This window comes from Macaca fascicularis, chromosome 20, assembly GCF_037993035.2.
Source record: "Macaca fascicularis isolate 582-1 chromosome 20, T2T-MFA8v1.1".
In the NCBI taxonomy this organism is placed as follows: domain Eukaryota; kingdom Metazoa; phylum Chordata; class Mammalia; order Primates; family Cercopithecidae; genus Macaca; species Macaca fascicularis.
This window is the reverse complement of record NC_088394.1, coordinates 85,595,266-85,621,964: the sequence shown is the minus strand read 5'-3', so window position 1 is coordinate 85,621,964 and position 26,699 is coordinate 85,595,266. Positions and strand designations below refer to the sequence as shown.

Below are 26,699 nucleotides of genomic sequence, written 5' to 3'. Positions count from 1 at the left end.
GCGCGCAGGCGCAGACGCGGACGGCCCCGCGGCGCGTGCGCGAAAGCTCCTTTCCGGGCTTCCTCTCCTTACCAACGGTTACCAAGAGACGCTCCCGCGGGTCCGCCCTAGGCGCTCCGCCCCAGGGACCCGCTCCGACTGCTGCAGTTCGGGCCTTATTTTAGGGTGAAGCCCGGGCACCCGACCCGGCTGCGCCGTAGTGGGAGGCCACGGCGATTATTCAGATGAAGGTCTTCCAGGTGAGATGGGGTCCCCCAGGTAAGAGGGTCCTCCAGGTGGGAGTCCTTCATATGGCGAGGTCCTCTAGGTAGGGGTGAGAGGGTCCTCCAGGTAAGAGTCCTCCAGGTAAGAGGGTCCTCCAGGTGAGGGGTCCTCCAGGTGAGGGTCCTCCAGGTGAGAGGGTCCCCCAGGTGAGGGGGTCCCCCAGGTGAGGGGTCCTCCAGGTGAGAGGGTCCCCCAGGTGAGGGGTCCTCCAGGTCAGAGGGTCCCCCAGGTGAGGGATCCTCCAGGTCAGAGAGTCCCCCAGGTTAGGGGTCCTCCAGGTAAGAGGGTTCTCCAGGTAAGGGGGTCCTCCAGGTGAGGGTCCCCCAGGTGAGGGGTCCTCCATGTAAGAGGGTCCTCCAGGTGAGAGGGTCCCCCAGGTGAGGGGTCCTCCAGGTGAGGGTCCTCCAGGTGAGAGGGTCCCCCAGGTGAGGGGTCCTCCAGGTCAGAGGGTCCCCCAGGTGAGGGATCCTCCAGGTCAGAGAGTCCCCCAGGTTAGGGGTCCTCCAGGTAAGAGGGTTCTCCAGGTGAGGGGGTCCTCCAGGTGAGGGTCCCCCAGGTGAGGGGTCCTCCATGTAAGAGGGTCCTCCAGGTGAGAGGGTCCCCCAGGTGAGGGGTCCTCCAGGTGAGGGTCCTCCAGGTGAGAGGGTCCCCCAGGTGAGGGGTCCTCCAGGTGAGGGTCCTCCAGGTGAGAGGGTCCCCCAGGTTAGGGGTCCTCCAGGTCAGAGAGTCCCCCAGGTTAGGGGTCCTCCAGGTAAGAGGGTCCCCCAGGTGAGGGGTCCTCCAGGTCAGAGAGTCCCCCAGGTTAGGGGTCCTCCAGGTAAGAGGGTTCTCCAGGTGAGGGGGTCCTCCAGGTCAGAGTCCTCCAGGTGAGGGTCCTCCAGGTGAGAGGGTCCCCCAGGTGAGGGGTCCTCCAGGTGAGGGTCCCCCAGGTGAGGGGTCCTCCATGTAAGAGGGTCCCCCAGGTGAGGGGTCCTCCAGGTCAGAGGGTCCTCCAGGTGAGAGGTGAAGGTGAAGGTCCTCCAGGTGAGGGTCAGGTCACTTGGTCCAGGGTTGTGGGCTTCAGCACGCATTTGGGTGCCTCCTCTGTGTTCAGGACATGGGGACTCCGGGAGACTGAAGGAAACAAGCGCCGATGTCGATGCTGTCAAGTTCTGTGACAGAAATAAGCAGCAGCAAGTGAAAGACAGGAGAGAAGCTCCGTTGAGGGGTGGCATTTAAGCTTAGCTTCTGGGCGGGAAGAGGTAGCTGTGTCAGCATTCCCTAACAAGGTGCTGCAAAGTAGATACCTCCCCTCACTCATGGAAGACCTGACCTCTGAAGCTGATAGAAGCCATTCTCACAGGCACCTTCCTCTTCAATCTCACAGCCCAGCCCTGGAAGGTGGAGAAAGAAAAGTCGACGTGGAACGTTTAGGAAGTGCCGTTGGTCCAGGTCCAGGATCAGGGGCAGCCAGCATGTCCACTAATCTGGCTTCACTGTTGAAATCCAGTTGAGCAAGCAGGGCCTAAACCACTGCCCACTGCTGAGACCAGCTCGGTCGTGGAGACCCTAACCCAGCGGCACTAGAGGAATTAAAGACACACACACAGAAATACAGGGTGTAGAGTGGGAAATCAGGGGTCTCACGGCCTTCAGAGCTGAAAGCCGCGAACAAAGATTTACCCACGTATTTATTGACAGCAAGCCAGTGATGAGCATTGTTTCTGTAGATTATAGATTAACTAAAAGCATTTCTTACAGGAAATAAAAGGATAGGCCAAAATAAAGGGATGAGTCTGGCTAGTTATCTGCAGCAGGAGCACGTCCTTAAGGCACAGATCGCTCATGCTAAGTTCAGGAACGCCTCTGAGCGGTTTTCCTCCCTGGATGAGCCTCATTCCAGTAGATGGATAGCCTTCCAGCATGGGCATCATGGCCATCATGAGCATGTCACAGTGCTGCAGAGATTTTGTGATTTTGTTTATGGCCACTTTTGGGGCCAGTTTATGGCCAGGTTTGGGGCCCTGTTCCCAACAGCCCACAGCCAGACCTAGACTCCATTCAGATTGGTTTTGATCAGCATGTAGAAAATGGAGGAGTTCAGTGTGGTATAGAAAATGGGGGTGTTGGCCGGGCGCGGTGGCTCACGCCTGTAATCCCAACACTTTGGGAGGCCAAGGCGGGCAGATCACGAGGTCAGGAGATTGGGACCATCCTGGCTAACACAGTGAAGCCCCGTCTCTACTAAAAAATACAAAAAATTAGCCAGGCATGGTGGCGGGTGCCTGTAGTCCCAGCTACTTGGGAGGCTGAGGCAGGAGAATGGCATGAACCCGGGAGGCGGAGCTTGCAGTGAACTGAGATTGCGCCACTGCACTCCAGCCTGGGCAACAGAGAGAGACTCCGTCTCAGAAAAAGAGAAATAAGAAAATGGGGGTGTTGTGACTGGGCACAAAAATTGTATCACTGAGAAAATTATGCCAGTTGGGGAAGATCTGATCTAGCCAAACCCCCTTTGACCTTTAGCTTTCAAGCGGCCTTCAGTTATTCTTGGGCTAACTTTGGGAGATGTTTATAGTTTAAATGATAATAGCCCCTCCCCAAAACTCAACTGTATTTGTAAAACTAATGAGGGGCCACCAGGCTAGGGAGAGGAAAGGAGCCTGAATTCTGCTAAGATGTAGACATCAACAATTGTCAGCCATTATTCCAGAGGTCCTGCAGATCACAATGCTATTGGAACCTAAGACTGGCCTTTTGCAATATCTCTCAAGGGTTTTTTGCATGTCTCGTACCTACGGTTCCAACAGGACCCACTGGCTGATGATGGCTTCACTGGACCTGCCAACTACTCCTAGAGTCCCACCCAGAAGTGACTCAGCAAAGGAGGGTCCTGTCTCACCTTACGATGGCCCCCCCAACCAGCCAGCAGCAAGCACCACAACCAGCCAGCAGCAAGCACCACTGCCCGGCTACCCTACCCTTTCCCCCAAACGACCTTTGGAAAACCCGTCCCTGAGTTCTTGGGGAGACTGATTTCAGTAATAATCACTTGTCCATGTGAATTAAACCCTTTCTATATTGCAGTTTCCCCACCTTGATCAACTGACTCCATCTGGGCAAGAAGAACCTGCCGGGCGGATACAGTATGAAGCCAGTTTTCCCAAGGGCTTTTATGGGCTCTATAAGTCAACCTGGATTGCTTAAAGCAGCCTGTTTATATGTGAGAGCATACCATTCCAGTCAAAGCCTTGGTGAAATATGCAGGGTCTCTAATTATGTCCTATTACAAGAGAAAACAGATTGTACTGCACTTGTGCACATAATTCTATTGACATTAGAATACAGATAGGGGAAAGGAGAGGAAAACTTTTTTTTTTTTTTTAAATAGTGCTCACAAATAGTTCCCAATTTTTGGAGAAATCAGAAAGAGATATGCTACTCAAGCAAAATTTAAAATATATATATATATGTTCCAAATTTTTCTCACAGGAGTGTACTTTACTCAATTGCTAAAAGCTGCAAATAGCTCAAAGTTAAAAAAGTTTTCTTGGTTCTGAAAGAACAGAAAGGATCAGTAATGTTTTAAGCAAAAATGTAAAAAGATTATTTCAGTCTTATATTAGTTTAGTCCATAAAATTAACTCTTTTTGCCCAATACTGGATGAACAATCCTCATGAATATAGCAGCTGTCAATGAGAGTCTTGGAAGTTTTTCACTCTATTCTAATGGCACAATCTCTAAAGTGATCAGAAACTTATATTGAAGAGTACCTTGGAGTTCTATAGCTGACTATAAACCGCCCTACAAAAGGATCAGAGTAAAAAAACAATTGTGGATGACAAAATCTTAGCCACAGTTAAAGACATAATTGAGGCCGAGCACAGTGGCTCATGCCTGTAATCCCAGCACTTTGGGAGGCCAAGGCAGGCAGATAACTTGAGGTCAGGAGTTTGAGACCACCCTGGCTAACATGGCAAAACCCTGTCTTGGCTGGGCACAGTGGCTCACACCTATAATCCCAGCACTCTGGGAGGCTGAGGTGGGTGGATCACTTTAGGTCAGGAGTTCGAGACCAGCCTCATCAACATGGTGAAACCCTGTCTCTACTAAATACAAAATTAGCCAGGCATGGTGGTACATGACTGTAATCCCAGCTACTTGAGAGGCTGAGGCAGGAGATCTGCTTGAACCCAGAAGGTGGAGGTTGCAGTGAGCCGAGATCGTGCCATTGCACTCCAAGCCTGGGCAACAAAAGCAAAACTCTGTTTCAAAAAAAAAAACCTGTCTCTACTAAAAATACAAAAATTAGCTGGCCGTGGTAGCATGCACCTGCAGTCCAACTACTCTGGAGGCTGAGGTACGAGAATCGCTTGAATCCAGGAGGCAGAGGTTGCAGTGAGCCAAGATTGCACCACTGCACTCCAGCCTGGGCCATAGAGCAAGACTCTGTCTCAGAAAAAAGAAAAAAAAAAAAAAAGACATAATTGGCAAGCAAATTTGGTTACTTATGTGGCACACAATAATTTTACATAATAATCATAACTACTGCTAATCCCATATACTAAGACATCAGAATCACAGACATACAATTTTGGAACACACACTAACAACACATTTATAAATATAATCCCAAGAAAAACACCATTTCACATTTAAAAATGCTTCCTGTATGATTTCGTTATACCAAATAAGCCATATATCTCTTTTTGGACATCAGGGGACGTAATATCAAAAAATTGCCAGGCACGGTGGCTCCCGCCTGTAATCCCAGCACTTTGGGAGGCTGAGGTGGATGGATCACAAGGTCATGAGATCAAGACCATCCTGGCTAACACAGTGAATCCCTGTCTCTACTAAAATATACAGAAAAATTAGCCAGGTGTGGTAGCGGGCGCCTGTAGTCCCAGCTACTCGGGAGGCTGACAGGAGAATGGCGTGAACCCGGGAGGCGGAAGTTCAAGTGAGCTGAGATCTTGCCACTGCACTCCAGCCTGGGCGACACAGCAAGACTCTGTCTCAAAAAGAAAAAATAAATAAAAATTAGCCGGGTGTGGTGGCCGGCACCTGTAGTCCCAGCTGCTCGGGAGGCTGAGGCAGGAGAATCGCTTGAACCCAGGAGGTGGAGGTTGCAGTGAGCCGAGATTGCCCACTGCACTCCAGCCAGGGCAACAGAGTGAGACTCCATCACAAAAAAAAGAAAAATAAAAATTAATGAGAATTGAAGAAAGAATTTGATTTTGGAAAGTTTGTCAAATATAAAAAGTTTAAAACAGTTGCTATCACTAAATAGGATCACAGGACACTGAAAAATAAGTCACTTAGCCACAGTGGTAACTCACAGATTCCTCTTTTTTTATTTTCTTATTTTTTTCCTGTTTTTACCTTTCTTTTTTTTTTTTTTTTTTTTTTTTTGAGACGGAGTCTGGCTCTGTCGCCCGAGCTGGAGTGCAGTGGCCAGATCTCAGCTCACTGCAAGCTCCGCCCCCCAGGTTTACGCCATTCTCCTGCCTCAGCCTCCCGAGTAGCTGGGACTACAGGCGCCCGCCGCCTCGCCCGGCTAGTTTTTTGTATTTTTTAGTAGAGACGGGGTTTCACCGTGTTCGCCAGGATGGTCTCGATCTCCTGACCTCGTGATCCGCCCGTCTCGGCCTCCCAAAGTGCTGGGATTACAGGCTTGAGCCACCGCGCCCGGCCCTGTTTTTACCTTTCTTACGGTGCTGAGATAACTCAAAAGATTTCAAAAAAAAAAAAAAAAAAATGTAGAAACCTTTATTCTTTGAGAGAATTTCTCAAATGATAAAGACAGCATAAGGTCAATTAAATCTCTAAACTTTTATAAACAAATCTATTAAATTGTAATCATCGTGACCACAAGATATAATTTTCAGGCCAGGCATGGTGGCTGACGCCTGTAATCCCAGCACTTTGGGAGGCCAAGGCAGTCGGATCACTTGAGGTCAGGAGTTCTAGACCAGCCTGACCAACATGACAAAACCTCGTCTCTACTAAAAATACAAAAAGTAGCCAGGCATGGTGGTGTGCGTCTGTGATCCCGGCTACTTGGGAGGCTAAGCCAGGAGAATCGCTTGAACCCGGGAGGAGGAGGTTTCAGTGAACCGAGATCACACCACTGCACTTCAGCCTGGGTGACAGAACGAGACTCTATCTATAAAAATAAAAATAGGCCGGGCGCGGTGGCTCACGCCTGTAATCCCAGCACTTTGGGAGGCCGAGGCGGGCGGATCACGAGGTCAGGAGATCGAGACCATCCTGGCGAACACGGTGAAACCCCGTCTCTACTAAAAAATACAAAAAACTAGCCGGGCGAGGCGGCGGGCGCCTGTAGTCCCAGCTACTCGGGAGGCTGAGGCCGGAGAATGGCGTGAACCCGGGAGGCGGAGCTTGCAGTGAGCCGAGATCGCGCCACTGCACTCCAGCCTGGGCGACAGAGCGAGACTCCGTCTCAAAAAAAATAAAAAATAAAAAATAAATAAAAAATAAATAAAAATTAAAAAAATAAAAATAATTTGTAATGCTGGGCGTGGTGGCTCACACCTGTAATCTCAGCACTTTGGAAGGCCAAGGCGGTGGATCACCTGAGGTCAGTAGTTCAAGACCAGCCTGGCCAACATGGAGAAACCCCGTCTCTACTAAAAATACAAAAAATTAGCCAGTTGTGGTGGCGGGCGCCTGTAGTCCCAGCTACTCGGGAGGCTGAGGCAGGAGAATGGCATGAACCCAGGAAGCGAAGCTTGCAGTGAGCCGAGATTGCACCACTGCACTCCAGCCCAGTCAACAGGGTAAGACTCCGTCTAAAATATACATATATGTGTATATATAAATCTTTTTACAAACTTTATCACAACTTACACAAACCATTTATAATATACTTGGTCTTCCTGTTTTATCCTGAACATCCCTCTTTCCAAAATAACCAGCCATTTTAGAACAAAAATTTAGCATACAAGATTCTTTCCCATATGAAATTATTTTCCTTTTAACTTTTCCTACTATAAATACCTCCTTATAACTATCTTTACATCTGTAATTTTTTTTTTTTTAATTTTTTTTTGAGACAGTCTCGCTCTGTCACCCAGGCTGGAGTGCAGCGGCACAGTCTCTGCTCACTGCAAGCTCCGCCTCCTGGGTTCTTGCCATTCTCCTGCCTCAGCCTCCTGAGTAGCTGGGACTACAGGCGCCCGCCACCACGCCCAACTAATTTTTTGTATTTTCAGTAGATGGGGTTTCACCATGTTAGCCAGGATGGTCTCAATCTCCTGACCTCGTGATCCACCTGCCTCGGCCTCCCAAAGTGCTGGGATTACAGGCGTGAGCCACTGCGCCCGGCCATTTATTTGTTTTTGTTTTTTTTTTGAGACGGAGTCTCGCTCTGTCGCCCAGGCTGGAGTGCACTGGCCGGATCTCAGCTCACTGCAAGCTCCTCCTCCCGGGTTTACGCCATTCTCCTGCCTCAGCCTCCCGAGTAGCTGGGACTACAGGCGCCCACCACCTCGCCCGGCTAAGTTTTTGTATTTTTTTTAGTAGAGACGGGGTTTCACCGTGTCAGCCAGGATGGTCTCGATCTCCTGACCTCGTGATCCGCCCGTCTCGGCCTCCCAAAGTGCTGGGATTACAGGCTTGAGCCACCGCGCCCGGCCCATATATTTGTTTTTTAAAGACAACTCACTATGTTGCCCAGGCTGGTCTCAAACTCCTGTGCTCAAGCAATCCACCCAGCTTGGCCTACCAAAGTACCACTAGGATTACAGGCATGTAATTACAGGCATGTCACCATGCCTGGATAATTTCTGTATTTTTAGTAGACATGGGGTTTCATCATGTTGGCCAGGCTGATCTGGAACTCCTGAACTCAAGTGATCCACCTGCCTCGGCCTCCCAACCTGCTGAGATTACAGGCTTGAACCACTGCGCCTGGCCTGTTTCCTTTTCATAAGAACATTTTTTAAGAAACATTTTTTCCTAAAATATAATTGTTTTTAAGGAAAATTAGAAATGACCTAGACATTTAATGGGTGTCTATTATTTAATATAACTTTTGATTTGAAATTATTGCAAGCTTATTTACAGGTATATATTCCATTATATTTACCTGATTAACTTTTAAAAATAGTTCACCTAGATTACTTAAGAAAACTGTGATAGGCCGGGAGCGGTGGCTCAAGCCTGTAATCCCAGCACTTTGGGAGGCCAAGACGGGTGGATCACGAGGTCAGGAGATCAAGACCATCCTGGCTAACACAGGGAAACCCTGTCTCTACTAAAAAATACAAAAAACTAGCCGGGCGCCTGTAGTCCCAGCTACTCAGGAGGCTGAGGCAGGAGAATGGCGTGAACCCGGGAGGCGGAGCTTGCAGTGAGCTGAGATCCGGCCACTGCACTCCAGCCTGGGCGACAGCGAGACTCTGTCTCAAAAAAAAAAAAAAAAAAATGGAGAATGGCGTGAACCCGGGCGGCCGAGCTTGCAGCGAGCAGAGACTGCGCCACTGCACTCCAGCCCGGGTGACAGAGCGAGACTCTGCCTCAAAAAAAGTTTATATTTTCCTGATACAGTATTTAAGTGCTTTTTTTCCTTTAACCGAATTAATTAAAACCCTTTTATATATTTTTGGTAGTGAAACATTGTACACATGACTCATAGATTCACAGTTGTATTAGACACACAGAAGATGCCTAAGACCCTTTTGTTCTTACTATTTTAAACTTCCAATTTCTTTCTTTCAATCTTTTTTTTTTGTTTTTGAGATGGAGTCTCACTCTGTCACCCAGGCTGGAGTGCAGTGGCATAATCTCAGCTCACTGCAACCTCCACTTCTTGGGTTCAAGAGATTCTCCTGCCTCAGCCTCCTGGGCAGCTGGGATTACAGGTGCACGCCACCACACCCGGCTAATTTTTGTATTTTTAGTGGAGACAGGGTTTCACCATCTTGGCCAGGCTGGTCTCGAGCTCCAGACCTCAAGTGATCCACCCACCTCAGCCTCCCAATGTGCTGAGATTACAGGCGTGAGCCACCGCGCCTGGCTGCTAATTTTTGTATTTTTAATAGTGACAGGGTTTCACCATGTCGGCCAGGCTGGTCTGGAACTCCTGACCTTGTGATCCACCCGCCTCAGCCTCCCAAAGTGCTGGGATTACAGGCCTGAGCCACTGTACCTGGCCTAAACCCAATTTCTTGATAACCTGTTTCATTGTCCTAGGCAATTTTCAGCTTGATAGCCCTAAATTCACATACCACAGGAAGAACTCTTAGGTGAAAAATCAGCAAAATCGACATCTCAAAATACAGAGGGAGAGTCTGACTGTGCTAGAGGGACATTAAAAATGAATGCCACCTGTAATCCCAGGACTTCGGGAGGCCGAGGCAGGCGGATCATGAAGCCAGGAGTTCAAGACCAGCTTGACTAACATGGTGAAACCCTGTCTGTATTAAAAATACAAAAATTAGCCAGGTGTGGTGGGCACCTGTAATCCCAGCTACTCAGGAGTCTGAGGCAGGAGAATCACTTGAACCCGGGAGGCGGAGGTTGCAGTGAGCCGAGATCGCACCACCGCATTGTGGCCTGGGTGACAGAGCAAGACTCCTTCTCAGAAAAAAAAAATGCCAAGTCAAACATAAAATTATAAGCTGTGCACGGTGGGGGACTTCAGTGGGGGCCTACCCAACTTTGAGTATGGGGCTGCCCACTTCAGTTCCCCTCTCCACTAGAACTGTTCTGTTGCTCAACAAAACTCTGTCCTGCTCACCCTCCGGTTGTCTGCATAACTTCATTTTTCTTGGACATGGGAGAAGAATTTGGGACTTGCTGAATCACAGATACAAAAGGAGGGTGATGGCTGGGCGCGGTGGCTCACACCTGTAATCCCAGCACTTTCGGAGGCTGAGGTGGGCGGATCATGAGGTCAAGAGATCAAGACCATCCTGGCCAACATGGTAAAATCCCGTCTCTACTAAAAATACAAAAAATCGGCCAGGCGTGGTGGCGCACGCCTGTAATTCCAGCTACTCGGGAGGCTGAGGCAGGAGAATTGCTTGAACTTGGGAGGCGGAGGTCTCGGTGAGCCAAGATCACGCCATTGCACTCCAGCCTGGGCAACAAGAGCGAAACTGTCCAAAAAAAAATTAGCTGGGCGTGGTGGCAACGCACCTGTAGTCCCAGTTACTCAGGAGGCTGAGGTAGGAGAATCGCTTGAACCCAGGAGGCAGAGGATGCAGTGAGCCAAGACTGTGCCACTGCACTCTGACCTAGCGACAGAGTGAGACTCTGTCTCAAAAAAAAAAAAAAGAGGCCGGGCGCGGTGGCTCAAGCCTGTAATCCCAGCACTTTGGGAGGCCGAGACGGGCGGATCACGAGGTCAGGAGATCGAGACTATCCGGGCTAACACGGTGAAACCCCGCCTCTACTAAAAATACAAAAAATTAGCCGGGCGAGGTGGCGGGCGCCTGTAGTCCCAGCTACTCGGGAGGCTGAGGCAGGAGAATGGCGTAAACCCGGGAGGCGGAGCTTGCAGTGAGCTGAGATCCGGTCACTGCACTCCAGCCTGGGGGACAGAGCGAGACTCCGTCTCAAAAAAAAAAAAAAAAGGGGGGGGTGACACTGTAACACACCCCACTCACCAGACCGCATGCAGTGGGAACAATGACGCTGTGGCATCCTTGGCTCTGCGGCTCCCAGCATCTCCACGTTTTGGGTGCCTGCACATTCCCCCTCTCCAGACACCAGTGCCCAAGGCAGAAGCAGGTTGTGGCAAGCGCAGTCCAGTCACGGGCTGAGCGCAGATCCCACGGCCGGGCTAGGTGGGCGGGGTACCTCCAGTGGCAAGCCTGGAGCCCAGCGAGACCCAGGTAGGAGCACCACTGGCCACACAGGCCTCCAGCTGGAGAAGCAGCACCCCAAAAAGTCCTGTGTCAACTATTTTAGTAAAAAAAAAAAATGAGGTAACACAATACAATAGCAAGCAATTTAAGATCTGAGAGGAACGTGTTTGTTTCCACTCTTGGGGTTCCGTAAGAAAAACAGAACTTGGCCGGGCGCGGTGGCTCAAGCCTGTAATCCCAGCACTTTGGGAGGCCGAGACGGGCGGATCATGAGGTCAGGAGATCGAGACCATCCTGGCTAACACGGTGAAACCCCGTCTCTACTAAAAATACAAGAAAATTAGCCGGGCGAGGTGGCGGGCGCCTGTAGTCCCAGCTACTCGGGAGGCTGAGGCAGGAGAATGGCGTGAACCCGGGGGAGCGGAGTTTGCAGTGAGCCGAGATCACGCCACTGCACTCCAGCCTGGGGCACAGAGCAAGACTCCGTGTCAAAAAAAAAAAAAAAAAAAAAAAAAAAAAAAAAAAAAAAACAGAACTTTCTCCCCAAAAAGGAGTCTGGTGCCTTCTCTTCTACACAGGGGTCTGTATATGTGTATGTGGCATACGGACTTAATTAAGCTAATATGTCGGATATTAGCTTTAGGTTTACTTTTGACCATTAAACCCTTTTAAAAATCCTCTTGGCTGGGCGCAGTGGCTCATGCCTGTAATCCCAGCAATTTGGGAGGCCAAGGAGGGTGGATCACAAGGTTAGGAGTTCATGACCAGCCTAGTCAAGATGGTGAAACCCCGTCTCTACTAAAAATACAAAAATTAGCCAGGTGCAGTGGCTAGTGCCTGTAATCCCAACTACTTGGGAGGCTGAGGCAGGAGAATGGCGTGAACCTGGGCGGCAGAGGTTGCAGTGAGCTGAGATCACGCCACTGCACTCCAGCCTGGGCAACAGAGTGAGACTCCATCTCAATTAAAAAAAAAAAAATTCCTTTTAAATCTTTAAATCTCACTATCTTATTTCAGCTGGGACAAATTGCTGATATTTCAAAAGTAACACAAATTTCAAACCAGAAACGGTGTAGGAAGCAAACCTGGGCTGTCCTGGTGGAAAAACGGCCGACTCTACCCACTGAACTGCAGCATGAGGTGATGGCACTTACTCTTCGGGCTTGGCTGGGAAAAGGTGGCCTTGTTATGCAAATAAAGCCCATCAGGTGGTCAAAATCTCGTTTTCCCTTTTTCTGGCTTTTTATTTTTCCTTTTTCCCAGCTGTGGGAATTCAGTTAATTCAGAGGCCTCGTTTCCCACAATTTGGAAGTTTCCTTCAGATCTGACCAAGTCTAACAGAGTTCATCAAATCCAATGGGAAAAAGACTGAAACAGCAAAAATAGCAAACACAGAAACAAATAAAAAGCAGTTAAGCAAAACAAACAATCCCACAATTTATACATTTACTGAGCATACTAAGAAATTAAGACCAGCCAGTTGTTCATCTTAGCTTTAGTCATTGAGGACTTCCAAGACAGAACCCCAATTCTGCTACTTACCTAGGAACGGGGCCCAGGCTTTAGACTGCTCTCTACCATCCTGGAAACTCCAGGGAACTCTCCTGCTCCCCATCATTACGGAAGCAGGAAACTCGCCTTCTTTGTTGGAAGCAAGTGAAACACCAGAAAAGGGAAAGGCGTTGCACGCAAAATAAACCTCAGACCTCAACCAAGTTCCGGGAGATCAGAGATTCTCTGCAGGGTGGCGGGGCCCCCAATCTCAGCCAATTGTCCCATTGTCCTGAGCAATAAATATTGAAAGCCCAAACTGGTCCTAAGCACCAGCAGAAACTCTGTCAAAGGGCGGGGCCACCTCCACTCTGAGTCCCTGCATGGTCGCCAACTTGTTAAGCCAACAAGTATCTGAGACAGCTCTCAGTCACCTTAGAGGTTTATTTGGCCAAGGTTAAGGATGTGTGCATGACAGCCAAGTCTGTACCTTCCTCCAAAGATGATGCTGAGGGCTTCAGTGTTTAAAGGGGCTGGAGGGGAAGGAGGGAGGGCATGGTACCTCCTTGAATCCACGTGTCACAAGACAAAAGGAGTCAATTATGTATTTGTCTCATGCTCAGTAAATTGGCACTTCACCCACTTTTTGATAGAGTGGGTGAAGGATATGAACAGACACTTCTCAAAAGAAGACATTTATGCAGCCAACAGACACATGAAAAAATGCTCATCATCACTGACCATCAGAGAAATGCAAATCAAAACCACAATGAGGGCCGGGCGCAGTGGCTCAAGCCTGTAATCCCAGCACTTTGGGAGGCCGGGACGGGCGAATCACGAGTTCAGGAGATCGAGACCATCCTGGCTAACACGGTGAAACCCCGTCTCTACTAAAATACAAAAAAAAAATTAGCCGGGCGAGGTGGCGGGCGCCTGTACTCCCAGCTACTTGGGAGGCTGAGGCAGGAGAATGGCGTGAACCCGGGAGGCGGGGCTTGCAGTGAGCTGAGATCCGGCCACTGCACTCCAGCCTGGGCAACAGAGCCAGACTCCGTCTCAAAAAAAAAAAAAAAAGGCCGGGCGCGGTGGCTCAAGCCTGTAATCCCAGCACTTTGGGAGGCCGAGGCGGGCGGATCACAAGGTCAGGAGATCGAGACCACAGTGAAACCCCGTCTCTACTAAAAATACAAAAAATTAGCCGGGCGCGGTGGCGGGCGCCTGTAGTCCCAGCTACTCAGGAGGCTGAGGCAGGAGAATGGCGGGAACCCGGGAGGCGGAGCTTGCAGTGAGCCGAGATCGCGCCACTGCACTCCAGCCTGGGAAACAGCGTGAGACTCCGTCTCAAAAAAAAAAAAAAAAAACCAAAACCACAATGAGATACCATCTCACACCAGTTAGAATGGCGATCACTAAAAAGTCAGGAAACAACAGGTGCTGGAGAGGATGTGGAGAAACAGGAACACTTTTACACTGTTGTTGGGACTGTAAACTAGTTCAACCATTGTGGAAGACGGTGTGGCGACTCCTCAAGGGTCTAGAACTAGAAATACCATTTGACCCAGTCATCCCATTACTGGGTATATACCCAAAGGATTATAAGATGTAAGGATCATGCTGCTATAAAGACACATGCACACATATGTTTATTGCAGCACTATTCACAATAGCAAAGACTGTGTGTGTGTGTGTATACTACACAATGGCAGTGCTGGTTTATTACTATTAGTTTTGGAGATGGAGTATCTCCAAATTACAGGCTCCCACCACCACGCCCGGCTAATTTTTGTATTATTAGTAGAGATGGGGTTTCTCCATGTTGGAACCAACCCAAATGCCCATCAATGATAGACTGGATTAAAAAAACATGGCATATATACACCATAGAATACCATGCAGTCATAAAAAAGGATGAGTTCGTGTTCTTTGTAGGGACATGGATGAAGCTGGAAACCATCATTGTCAGCAAACTATCGCAAGGACAGAAAACCAAACACCGCATGTTCTCCCTTATAGGTGGGAATTGAACAATGAGATCACCTGGACACAGGAAGGGGAACATCACACACCAGGGCCTGTTGTGGGGTATGGGGAGTGGGGAGGGATAGCATTAGGAGAAACACCTAATGTAAATGACGAGTTAATGGGTGCAGCACACCAACATGGCACATGTATACATATGTAACAAACCTGCACGTTGTACACATGTACTGTCGAACTTAAAGTATTAAAAAACACATTGGCACTTCACACAAGGTGAACAAGGAGTAGCTACCTGTGGAGAGACTTTAACTTGTTATTTGTAGCTCTCTGCTTAGGAACAAAAAGGAAGCAGTTTCTTGCGTGACTCATCTTTCAGCTTATTTTTTTTCTTGTGGCAGAGTGAAATTAGCGTCCCAGGTTTTGACTGGCCTTTCCCGATTCCTAAGGCTCTGTGTATGTGTGTATATACTACATAGGCCTGTATGGATTAGAAATTGTATGTGTGTGGCAGGCAGCAGGCTCCCTCCCGCTGGCACCTGACAGGTCTGTGTCCAGGACTCTCCGCTGGCCACTGAAACAAGCCAACGGGAGACTGCATGGGAAGCTTGTTGGCCAGACTGGAAACTAATAAAGCAACCACACTGTCACTAAACGCATCAGGCTTCCAGACAGGGCAGAGCCTTCTCAACACAGGGGGAAGTCTAGCCTGAGCTGAGGGTTGCTGGAGAGGGTGCAGCCACCTGATAACTTGTCTCATGCCGTTGTACTCAGGTCCCTTCCATGGCCTTCCACACTCAGGAGCCCTCATCTGTGGGCAGAAAGACAGGACAGCGTTGGCAAGGCCACTTCCAAAGCCTCAGTGCTATGGCTATCCCATGCCCCCAGCACACACTCCACATTCTTCTTTAGGGCCTTTTAATAAGCTGAGTCAGATTACAGTCAAGCAAGGAGCCCTGGGGCCCGTTAGTCGACTTTGTACCTCTTTGTTCTGGAACATTACATCTTAATGTTTAGCTCTTAGAATCTGACCTTTTCCTCAAGTTTGGGGGCATCTTATTCACTATAACTTCCAAGTATTCACATCGTCTCCTTCTGAAACAAAGGCAAGTGTTTTAACTGTCCACCGCGAATCAGAATGTAAGATGCCATCTGCTGTCCATCACTCTGCACAGCCAGCCACTTCCAACATGAACATACTAATTTATTCATTTATCACCACAAAGCTTGCTCTCTGAGCCAGTCACTCTTGCCTCGACTGAGCTGTAAGCAGCTTTGGGGAAGGCAGGACCAAACGGCACTGGAGAAGGGGCCGCAGCTTCTCCAAGGCGGGGCAGGCCTGGTGCCACCCTCCCCGAGATCACTGGAGAAGGGGCCTTGGTTTCTCACAGGTGGGGCAGGCCTGGTGCCACCCTCCCTGAGATCACTGGAGAAGGGGCCTTGGTTCCTCACAGGTGGGGCAGGCCTGGTGCACCCTCCCCGAGATCACTGGAGAAGGGGCCTTGGTTTCTCACAGCCAGGTGGGGTGGCCCTGGTACACCCTCCCCGAGATCACTGGAGAAGGGGGCTGTGGTTCCTCACAGGTGGGGCAGGCCTGGTGCCACCCTCCCTGAGATCACTGGAGAAGGGGGCTGTGGTTCCTCACAGGTGGGGCAGGCCTGGTGCCACCCTCCCCGAGATCACTGGAGAAGGAGCCTTGGTTCCTCACAGGTGGGGCAGGCCTGGTGCACCCTCCCCGAGATCGCTGGAGAAGGGGCCTTGGCTTCTCACAGGGTGGGGCGGCCCTGGTGCACCCTCCCCGAGATCGCTGGAGAAGGGGCCTTGGCTTCTCACAGGGTGGGGCGGCCCTGGTGCACCCTCCCCGAGATCACTGGAGAAGGGGGCTGTGGTTTCTCACAGGTGGGGCAGGCCTGGTGCACCCTCCCCGAGATCACTGGAGAAGGAGCCTTGGCTTCTCACAGGGTGGGGCGGCCCTTCCTGAGACGCCTATTGCAGGGAGTAACGAGTGCCATGCAAGGGTGCTTGTTTATTCTTTGAGATGTGAACTGTAGGCATCTACTGTGCTGGGGTTCCTGTGCCGCCAGTAGGGGCCCCAGTCCTCCTGCTCCCGAATGGTTCTCTGTTGGTCACTCCCGCTGGAACTGCCGCTGGTGAGTGTCTCGTTTGACGCTCGCGTGATGATGATCTGTGGAACGACCACTTTCTTCCTGCTGGACTTTTGCTTTACATCAGGTTTCTCTAGAGGAAAAAACATCCAGGCATTTAGTAGATGTGTGGAAAGCTCCTTCCACCTCCTGCCATTGGTCAGAGGAAAGGAATTAGATGTATGGTTAGCAGAAGAAATGGGTGAGTCCAAAAGTGATCAAAACTGTCCATGAACATTCCAGGGCTTCATGGATTTGCAACTCAGCCATGAGGGTTGCTGATGCTGGACACCCTTTTTCAGGGAAGAAAACGGGAGAAACACTTCCACCGTCCGCGGCAGGATGGCGTCAGGGCGACCGGCACCGGAAGGAGAGAGGGCACATGTCCCGGCAGGGGCCGCCTCAGAGCTCAAGGTTCAGAGACATCATTTCCACTTCAAAGCTTTCTAATTCTGGTAAAGCCCTCTGTCCAGAACTTTATTCATTAGAATGTTCTAGAAATGAACATTTCTGATGTTGCTCACATTTTCTTTTTTTTTTTTTTTTGAGACGGAGTCTGGCTCTGCCGCCCAGGCTGGAGTGCAGTGACCGGATCTCAGCTCACTGCAAGTTCCGCCTCCCGGGTTCCCGCCATTCTCCTGCCTCAGCCTCCCGAGTAGCTGAGACTACAGGCGCCCGCCACCTCGCCCGGCTAGTTTTTTGTATTTTTTAGTAGAGAAGGGGTTTCACTGTGTCAGCCAGGATGGTCTCGATCTCCTGACCTCGTGATCCGCCCGTCTCGGCCTCCCAAAATGCTGGGATTACAGGTTTGAGCCACCGCGCCTGGCCTCTCACATTTTCTGAAACTTGTTAAGGTTACAAGGAACGCCTGACACCTGTGAAACTGCTGAGCCTGCCGAGCATTGCCAAGTGCGAAGCGGAAGTGCTCCTTCGCCGGCTGCTCTCCTGGCTGTCCACCCGCCCCCTTCCTGGACTGTCATGCTACGGACTTCTGGGAGGGCAGGACGGAGCTCGCTCGCTCTGCACACGTGTGTGTGGTACAGGGTTAGAAGACTCACAGTCACCTTTTCACAGAAACATAATTACAGTGGGTATGTTGTTCTACAGCTTTGTGGGGACACTTGACAGCTCACGAACCTGGATGCGAGGTAGGATGGACAGCTGGCAATGGCAGTGCCGGTTTATTATTTTATGATTAGTAGTTTTTGAGACCGAGTCTCGCCTCTGTCACCCAGGCTGGAGTGCAGTGGTGTGATCTCGGCTCACCGCAACCTCTGCCTCCCGGGTTCAAGTGATTCTCCTGCGTCAGCCTCCCGAGCAGCTGGGACTACAGGCTCCCGCCACCACGTCCAGGTAATTTTTGTATTATTAGTAGAGATGGGGTTTCTCCACATTGGCCAGGCTGGTCTCAAACTCCCGACCTCAGGTGATCCACCGCCTCGGCCTCCCAAAGTGCTGGGATTACAGGTGTGAGCCACCACGTCCGGCCGACAGTGCTGGCTTTTATCGTGTACCTGTTGTGAGCCCTAGAACAGTGAAAAATGACACACGGCAGCTTCTGCTATAGTCTCTGACAACCCACATTTCACAGACAAAACTAAGGCACAGACAAGCCAAGCCACCTGCCCAAGGCTCGTCAGACTAGGGAGCCACAGAGGCCAACTCGCCTGCCCAAGGCTAACCAGATGGGGAAGGTGGAGAGGCCAAGTCGCCTGCCCAAGGCTCGTCTGATGGGGTATTCAGGCCTCGGCCTCTCCCCTTGCCTGCGGTGCTGTGTTACAGAGCCTCATCTGTGTCAGCTGCCGAATGCCCCACAGCTGCATTAAGCACTGAGAGATGTCCCTTTTTCTTTTTTTGAGACAGGATCTTGGTCTGTGGCCCAGGCTGAAATGCAGTGGCATGATCATGGCTCACTGAAGCCTCAACTTCCTGGGCTCAAATGATCCTCCCACTCCAGCCTTCCGAGTAGCTGGGACCACCAGCATGCACCACCACACCCAGCTAATTTTAAAATTTTTTGAGGCCGGGCGCGGTGGCTCAAGCCTGTAATCCCAGCACTTTGGGAGGCCGAGACGTGAGGATCATGAGGTCAGGAGATCGAGACCATCCTGGCTAACACGGTGAAACCCCGTCTCTACTAAAAATACAAAAAATTAGCCGGGCGAGGTGGCGGGCGCCTGTAGTCCCAGCTACTCGGGAGGCTGAGGCAGGAGAATGGCGTGAACCCGGGAGCTGGAGCTTGCAGTGAGCTTAGATCGCGCCACTGCACTCCAGCCTGGGCCACAGAGCCAGACTCGGTCTCAAAAAAAAATAATAATAAAAATAATAAAATAAAATTTTTTGTACACTCAGGGTTTTGCCATGTTGCCCAGGCTGGTCCCAAACTCTCGGGCTCCAGTTATTATTCTCCCACCTCACCCTTCCAAGGCGCTGGGATTACAGCAGCCATGAACCACTGTGCCAGCCCTTTTCTGCCATTTTTACAGACAGGGTCTCACTCTGTAGCCCAGGAAGGAGTGCAGTGGCTATTCGTAGATGTGATCATAGCAAACTACAGTCTTGACCTCCCAGGCCCAAGTGATCCTCCTACCTCAGCCTCCTGAGTAGCTGGGACCACAGATCTCACCTGTGGGACCGTATTATTCCCACACCACCATACCTGGCTCACTTCTTTTTCTTTTCAGTAGAGATGAGGTCACCTTGTGTTGCCCAGGCTGGTCTCAAACTTTTGGACTTAAGGGAGCCTCCTGCCTCAGTTTCCAAAGTGCTGAGATGATAGGTGTGAGCCACTGCGCCCAGCCTATTCCCAATTTTTATCTTTTTCAGACAGTGCTACAGTGAACATTCTTGCATTTATGTGTTCACACTCTTTGGAGGGTTTATCTATTGGTAAATTACTAGAACTTCTGGGTAAATGGGTATAATTCACTTCAAATTTTGGTAAATACTGTCAAACTTTTCTGTAGAGACTACGTCAACTTACATTTCCACAAAGAGACTATGAACTTAGAAAGGTGTTCCCTATTCCAAACTTATAAAAACATTTGCCTATTTTCCACTTTTTCTCTTTTTTTGGGGGGGGTCAGGGTCTCACTCCGGTGACCCAGGCAGTGAGGGCAGGCGCAGCCCACCTGGAGCAGCCACTGCAAAGGCATCAGCTGCAGCAGACAAGGCGTGGCCAGGGCTGCGTGCTCCACAGATCCCACGGGAGACAGGAACAGGCAGGAGCCTCCCCCTCCTGAGTGGATGCGGCAGGGGCCCAACCCAGCCACAGCCATGGCCCTGGGCATCCCTGTACTCTCAGGGCCGAGGAAGCACCCCCAACCCCTGCAGGCTCAGCAGTGCCTGCTCCCACTGTCTGGTCTCTCCCCACTTCCACTGCCCACTCCAATTCCCACTGCCAACTCCAATTCCCACCACCCGCTTCGACTCCCACCGCCCGCTCCGACTCCCACTGCCCGCTCCAATTCCCACTGCCCACTCCAATGCCCACTCCAATTCCCACTGCCAACTCCAATTCCCACCACCCGCTTCGACTCCCACCGCCCGCTCCGACTCCCACTGCCCGCTCCAATTCCCACTGCCCACTCCAATGTCCACTCCAATTCCCACTGCCCACTCCAATGCCCACCGCCCGCTCCAACTCCCACCGCCCGCTCCGACTCCCACCGCCCGCTCCAATTTCCACTGCCCACTCCAATTCCCACTGCCCACTCCAATTTCAGAGCAAAGTTGAGGCCAAGCCCAGGCACTGCCATGACCTGGCCAGGTGTACATGCACTCAAGGCAATGCTGACAAGCCAGCCCCCACCGTCTCGATCCCCCTCCAGACTTCAGGTCCTGACGAGCATGGGGAGAAAGGTGAGGGGGACCTGAGGGCAGTCCAGCCTGAGCCTGCAGGCATCCCTCACACGAACAGCCTGGACACCACGGACAACACGATTAATAGCAGCAGGAGGCAGAAAGGCTCTTGGGCAGAAAGGAGCAGGGCCCCAGTGAAGCCCCACCTTTAAGCCAGGGATGGCCTAAAGCCTGGCTGTGCGCAGCGGCCAGACCCCACACTTGCTCTCCCACACACCGCTCACTGTTGTCTACCTGGCTCGCCGTTTGCAGGTGTGGGATCTGGACTAGGAGTGTGAGCCGAGTGCAGTCTGCTGGCTGAGTGGACAGTACAAGCCCAGCAGCTGTGAGCAAAACCCAGGCAGAAGTGCTGCGGTCACAGAGGTTTCCGGCAAAGTGACACCCGAAGGCTCCCGTGACAGCAGCAGGTGGTGGCACGACCAAGACTCAACAAAGCCCCAACCACCCAGACTCAAGTGATCCTTCCACCTCATTTAAAATTTGTTTTGGGCCGGGCGCGGTGGTTCACGCCTGTAATCCCAGGACTTTTGAGAGGCGGAGGCGGGAGGATCACGAGGTCAGGAGATCAAGACCATCCTGGCTAACACGGTGAAACCCCGTCTCTACTAAAAATACAACAAAAAATAAGCCAGGTGTGATGGCAGGCACCTGTAGTCCCAGCTACTCAGGAGGCTGAGGCAGGAGAATGGCGCGAACCCGGGAGGCGGAGCTTGCAGTGAGCCGAGATCGCGCCACTCACTCCAGCCTGGGCGACAGAGCGAGGCTCCATCTCAAAAAAAGAAGAAATTGAATCATACAGCATGTGACCTTCTGCAATTGGCTTTTTTCACTCAGCATGATATTTTTTAATAGCTCGTAGAAGTGTTCCATTTTTCTTCTTATTCAAAATTTTCTTGCAATCAAGCATACTCTACCTTCATAAAAATGTTACAGGCCGGGCGCGGTGGCTCAAACCTGTAATACTGGCACTTTGGGAGGCCGAGGCGGGCGGATAACAAGGTCAGGAGTTTGAGATCAGCCTGTCCAATATGGTGAAACCCCATCTCTACTAAAAATACAAAAATTAGCCAGCCATGGTGGCGGTTGCCTTAAGCTGAGGCAGAAGAATCGCTTGAACCAGGGAGGCAGAAGTCTCAAAACAAACAAACAAAGTTACAAAAGTGTTTAAACCAGCTGGGCACGGTGGCCCATGCCTGTGATCCCAGTATTTTGGGAGGCTGAGGCAGGTGGATCAGCTGAAGCCAAGAGTTCAAGGCCAGCCTGGCCAATGTGGCGAAACCCCATCTCTACTAAAAATACAAAAAAATTTAGCTGGGGATGGTGGCGGGCACCTGTAATCCCAGTTACTTGGGAGGCTGAGGCAGGAGAATCTCTTGAATTTGGGCGGCAGAGGCTACAGTGAGCTGAAAGCTGAGATCGCACCACTGCACTCCAGCCTGGGCAACAAGAGTAAATAAAACTCCATCTCAAAAAAAAAAAAAGAAAAAAGAAAGTGTTCAAACACACAAGAAAATAGAATATTTTCTATTGCACCTAAGCAGCGCTCAGCCTCAATCAGTATTTTCTTGTCTTGTTCTTTCTTCATTTTTTTCCTATCTCTTTTTTGAGATGGAGTCTCGCTCCATCGCCCAGGGATGATCTTGGCTCACTGCAACCTCTGCCTCCTGGGTTCAAGCGATTCTCCTGCCTCAGCCTCCAAACTAGCTGGAATTACAGGTGCACACCACCACGCCCAGCTAATTTTTTTGTATTTTTTGTAGAGACGGGGTTTTGCCATGTTGGCCAGGCGAACTCCTGAACTCAAGTGATCCGCCCGCCTTGGCCTCCCACAGTGCTAGGATTACAGCATGAGCCACCGCGCCCAGCGTCCTGAGTATCTTTAAGTAATTTCAGACATGATTTTACCCATAAATGTTGCAGTATACCTCTTTATCAGATAGGGATTGTGTTTTAGCATAACTACAATAGCACTGCCACATCTAAGAAAATTAACACTGACTCATCCCCAAATACCCAATCTGACTGTCTCAGGAGTGACTGAGCCCAGGTTCTAGGTCTCTCAGGTTTCCTTCTAACATTTCCTTCCTTTTTCCCCAAGTTCTTTATTTGTGGTAGAATTTCCAACACTGTGGAATAAGCTGACTGTAAATCTGTGATGTGTTAGATCTGTTTGTATGTTTGTGAATTTTGTAACGCAAAAATTTAAGCATATACAGCAGTGGTTATGATAACAGTATAATATATCTGTATCGGTCCGTTTTCATGCTGCTAATAAAGACATACCAGAGACTGAATAATTTATTCAGGAAAAAGGTTTAATGGACTTACAGTTCCACATGACTGGGGAGGCCTCACAATCACAGCGGAAGGCGAGGAGGAGCAAGTCACGTCTTACACGGATGGCAGCGAGAAGAGAGAGCGCTTATGCAGGAAACTCCCGTTTTTAAAACCATCGAATCTCGTGAGACTCATTCACTATCACGAAAACAGCATGGGAAAGACCTGCCCCCATGATTCAGTCACTTCCCACCCAGTTCTTCCCACATGTGGGAATTCAACATGAGATTTGGGTGAGGACACAGCCAAGCCATATCAATATCCCAACAGCTGCCACAGTGATTAGCTCACGGCCAAACTGTCTCCCCATCATGGCCCTTCCGTTCTGGTCACTACTGCTCCATAGTAATTTACCCCAAGCCTCAGCAGCTTAAAACGACTACTTGCTTTTCTCTGGATTTTATGGGTTCAGGACAGGTTTGGCAGGACAGGTATCACCTGCGGTTGCCCAGGCAGCTGCAGGCATCTAAAGACTCACTGAGACGTCCAGGGCGGCTCTTAGGGCTGGACACTGATGCTGGCTCCCCCTGAGGTGCACACCTCAAGCTGAGACGACTCCAGGATCCAGCCAGAGCCTGGAATCACTGACGGCTTGTTCACTCACAAGTCTGGCTCCTGTAGGAAGGGCTTAGGGACCAGGACTGCTAACTGCACTGCTTCCCAGGTTCAGATTCAGGTTAAACCACTTCCATCACCCTCCAAAGTCCCCAGGACGGGCTTAGGGACCAGGACTGCTAACTGCACTGCTTCCCAGGTTCAGATTCAGGTTAAACCACTTCCATCACCCTCCAAAGTCCCCAGGACGGGCTTAGGGACCAGGACTGCTAACTGCACTGCTTCCCAGGCTCAGATTCAGGTTAAACCACTTCCGTCACCCTCCAAAGGCCCCTTGTGTTCAGCTGTGGTCGACTCCCATTCCTGCCCAGCAACCACTCATCTGCTTCTCTCTGCAATGTGTTCGTCTTTTCTGGACATTTCATGTAAAGGGAATTGCAGTATGAGTGGTCTTTCCTCTGGCTTTTCTCACTTAGCGTCCCACCTTCAGGATCCTTCACGGTGTGGCAAAGGAGTCAGCAGCCTGCTCCTCACCGTCGTGCAGCCCGTCACCGCGCGGAGAGCGTGCACACTTCATCTTCTCTCCTGAAACTCTGTCCTCACTCTGTTGTTTTCCCTTCATGTCCACCTTCCTCCCACACCTCTGGTGTGACAGGCACTGCTGGCGCCTTTCCAACAGGCGGTCCTCCTTCCCCCACTTCCGTTGCTGGTAGAGGTCCTGCCCACTGCTGCGCTTCACAGCTCCCTCCAGCCCCTGCGGAATCTGCACTGTTGAGTGTGTCCTAGAGAGGCTGGGCAGGCGAAGCCTGGGAAAGGTTTCCTTGCTAATATAAAGCAAGGAGCAACGCCTTTGAAGTAGACGCAGTCCTGCCTGCGTGTGGGGGCTGTACACTCACTGGGGGCTGTGGACACTGAGAGTGGTCAGGAAGAGACATGCAAAGCCCTTGATGTCACGGCTGTGCTAACAAGCCAACCTGGAAGCCCTGCCTCTGACCCTTCATTTGTGAGACATTAAATCCCTGCGTTAAAACTGTGTTTACTTAGCTTTTCTGTAACTTTCAGCTAAAAGCACCCTGACAGACAGGTAGCATTTTCCAAACTGCCACCCTAAGGTGATGCTATTCCTGCAGACTTCCACCCTCTAGCGAGAGGTTTCAAAGCTAGGAATTCAAATCCAGGCCTTTCTTCCAAGTCCAAGGCCCAGAGCCTCCTACTTCCAGCTCTTGATCCCACAAGCCTATCTGAACCAGTCCAGACCCAGCTCCTCTGCCTAGCAGGCCAGTCATTCCCGACACTCTTTCTTGTCTGACCCGAGTGGTTCTTTTTTTTTTTTTTTTTTTTTTTTTTTTTGAGACAGTCTCACTCTATAGCCTAGGCTGGAGTACAGTGGCGCGATCCCGCTCACTGCTACCTCCGCCTCCCAGGTCCCGGTTCAAGCAATTCTCCGCCTCAGCCTCCTGAGTAGCTGGGATTACAGGCAGATGCCACCATGCCCAGCTAATTTTTGTATTTTTAGTAGAGATGGGGTTTCACCATGTTGGCCAGGCTGGTCTTGAACTCCTGACCTTAAGTGATCCACCCACCTTGGTCTCCCAAAGTGCTGGGGTTACAGGCGTGAGCCACCGTGCCCGGCCGAGTGGTTCATTCTTGTGATGAAACAAACACTTCCTCCTCGCACAGGCCCCCAATCTCCTCAGATGACAGGCTCTGCGGGTTCTGCCTGCTTGACCCTTCTGAAATTCTTACTGCAAGGCCTTGCTGGCTCCCACTGGGCCAACAGCAATGGGTCTCTGATGGGGCCACCTCCCCTGGGAACTTGCTTCCCTGTTGGTAGGCACAGACCCCATCATGCCGCCCTCGTTTTTTATTTTTAAATATTTGTTTTTTGTAGAGACAGGTCTCACTATGTTGCCCAAACTGGTCTTGAACTTCTGGGCTCAAAAGATCCTCCTGCCTCAGTCCGCCAAGTAGCTGGGACGACAGGTTTAACTGCGCCAGGCAGCATCTCCGTTGTTTAAACTATTTAACACTTCCAGCTCCATGTGGTAAAACTGATGGAAAACTTTGTATTCTAGCTTCTTCCTACGGTTAGGGCCTCATCTTCCCCACACACACCCAAAGGTCTGGTCACACTAGGCTGTTATAAAGGACGCCTTTGTCGCACCCAGGTTCTACCCCTCAGTCACCCTCCACAATGTGCTTGCGCCAGCAGCCCTCGGAGAGCTACACTCCAGCCTGGGACGGCCTCCCAAGGCTCTGTTCCAGTGTGCGGAGGCTGAGGGATTCCCGGTGGCACCACCATGCCCAGCCCTCCAGGAGAACCTCAGGTGAGACACACGCACACTGCTTCAGCCCCTCGACCACCTGGTACACACTTTTCACTCGGGAACTGACTTACATTTTCATTAAACTTACGTTTTCAACCAAGAATTCTGGATATTTACCTCCTAAAGTTCCTAAAACAAACCAGTTTCAACTTTAGGGCGCGTGCCTGCTACTAGTGTCCATCCGGTATAGGCTCCTCACCCCAGCCCCAGATCCTCCAAGCCGCTGACCTCGCTTCGCTCCCTCCCGCCGTCTCCTACCTTCCTGCGAAGCCGCCGGCGACGGGTGCTTGGCTGCCGCGGACCCCGGGTGGAGGCTGTCCACAGGCTTCTCCGACTCCCTGTCTGCCTGCCTGGTTTCCTGCGAATGCTTCTCCATCAACTTATCCTTAGATTTTGGAACCGAATAGATGGATTCCTTCTTTTGCTCCTCCCCTGAAACATACGGATCACGCGTCAGACCCGGGACTTACCGAATCCAGGGCAGTGGGTCCCATCGTCTTCAGTCGCCTGTTTGGGTCTAGAATAAGCTGGCTTCAGTCTCGAGTCTCTCCGTTTCCGTAACCGCCTCAGGCGGGAAGACACTTAAGGCGCCGTCCGTGGCGGACTCGGCGGCAGGAACGGTTCGCCCCGAGCCGAGGTCGGCGCCTGCGCTCGCGCCGCCCCGCCCAGCCCCGCCCTGGGCCCGCGCCGAGGGGCGGAGACGCGGGGAGCCCAGCGCCTGCGCCCCCTTTACCTTTCCTGGGTTTCTGTTTGCTTTTGGAAAGGCCCATAGGTGAGCCCACCGCCCCCGCCGGCGCAAGCCCGGGTCCCCGCACCTCCGCGGCCGCGCAGCCCTGAACGACCGACAAGAAGTTCTCGCGGCCGCGGCGCGCGTCACCATGGCGACCGCGCGCCGCGCAGCCCCGCCCCGCTCCTCTCGCGGGAC

At 51.2% G+C, this 26,699-nt stretch overlaps 2 protein-coding genes and 1 long non-coding RNA gene across 13 annotated transcripts in view; 1 reads left to right on the top strand and 2 right to left on the bottom strand.

The window, feature by feature from the left end:
- CDK10 (cyclin dependent kinase 10) overlaps window positions 1-26,393 on the bottom strand; it is a 36,498-nt gene extending 10,105 nt beyond the window's left edge. For all 4 annotated transcript variants that reach the window (XR_010583847.2, XR_012429434.1, XR_010583856.2 and 1 more), the window contains exon 1: window positions 26,245-26,393. The gene's annotated coding sequence lies outside the window, so the exon portion shown is untranslated. The remainder of the gene's footprint in view (window positions 1-26,244) is intronic.
- LOC102129068 (uncharacterized) lies at window positions 50-3,327 on the top strand. Its single transcript, XR_001487490.4, has 2 exons — window positions 50-239; window positions 3,054-3,327. It is a non-coding gene; the product is annotated as an uncharacterized lncRNA (long non-coding RNA).
- Window positions 1,306-26,670, bottom strand: SPATA33 (spermatogenesis associated 33). Of its 8 annotated transcripts, XM_065537255.2 has the most exons (5): window positions 26,508-26,670; window positions 26,033-26,206; window positions 14,846-15,361; window positions 12,237-12,450; window positions 10,882-11,176 (listed from the first exon to the last, which is right to left on the bottom strand). In XM_065537255.2, the coding sequence occupies exons 1-3, from the start codon at window positions 26,542-26,544 to the stop codon at window positions 15,348-15,350; spliced, it is 225 nt and encodes a 74-aa protein (XP_065393327.1). In that variant the 5' UTR covers window positions 26,545-26,670; the 3' UTR covers window positions 10,882-11,176; window positions 12,237-12,450; window positions 14,846-15,347. The 8 variants fall into 8 exon arrangements, with proteins under 8 accessions (XP_073884234.1, XP_065393327.1, XP_065393326.1 ...); XM_074028133.1 differs by lacking the exons at window positions 10,882-11,176; window positions 12,237-12,450 and adding an exon at window positions 1,306-1,637; XM_065537254.2 differs by lacking the exon at window positions 14,846-15,361.
- Between the last annotated feature and the right edge of the window lie 29 nt (window positions 26,671-26,699).

Excerpts from the sequence above, each read along its gene's own strand:
- SPATA33 (XM_005592824.4), bottom strand. The coding sequence starts at position 26,544 with ATGGGCCTTTCCAAAAGCAAACAGAAACCCAGGAAAG. Across the intron at positions 26,207-26,507 it reads CAAACAGAAACCCAGGAAAG|GGGAGGAGCAAAAGAAGGAA; the intron begins GTAAAGGGGGCG and ends CGTATGTTTCAG. Across the intron at positions 16,789-26,032 it reads GCCGGCGGCTTCGCAGGAAG|AGAAACCTGATGTAAAGCAA; the intron begins GTAGGAGACGGC and ends TTTTTCCTCTAG.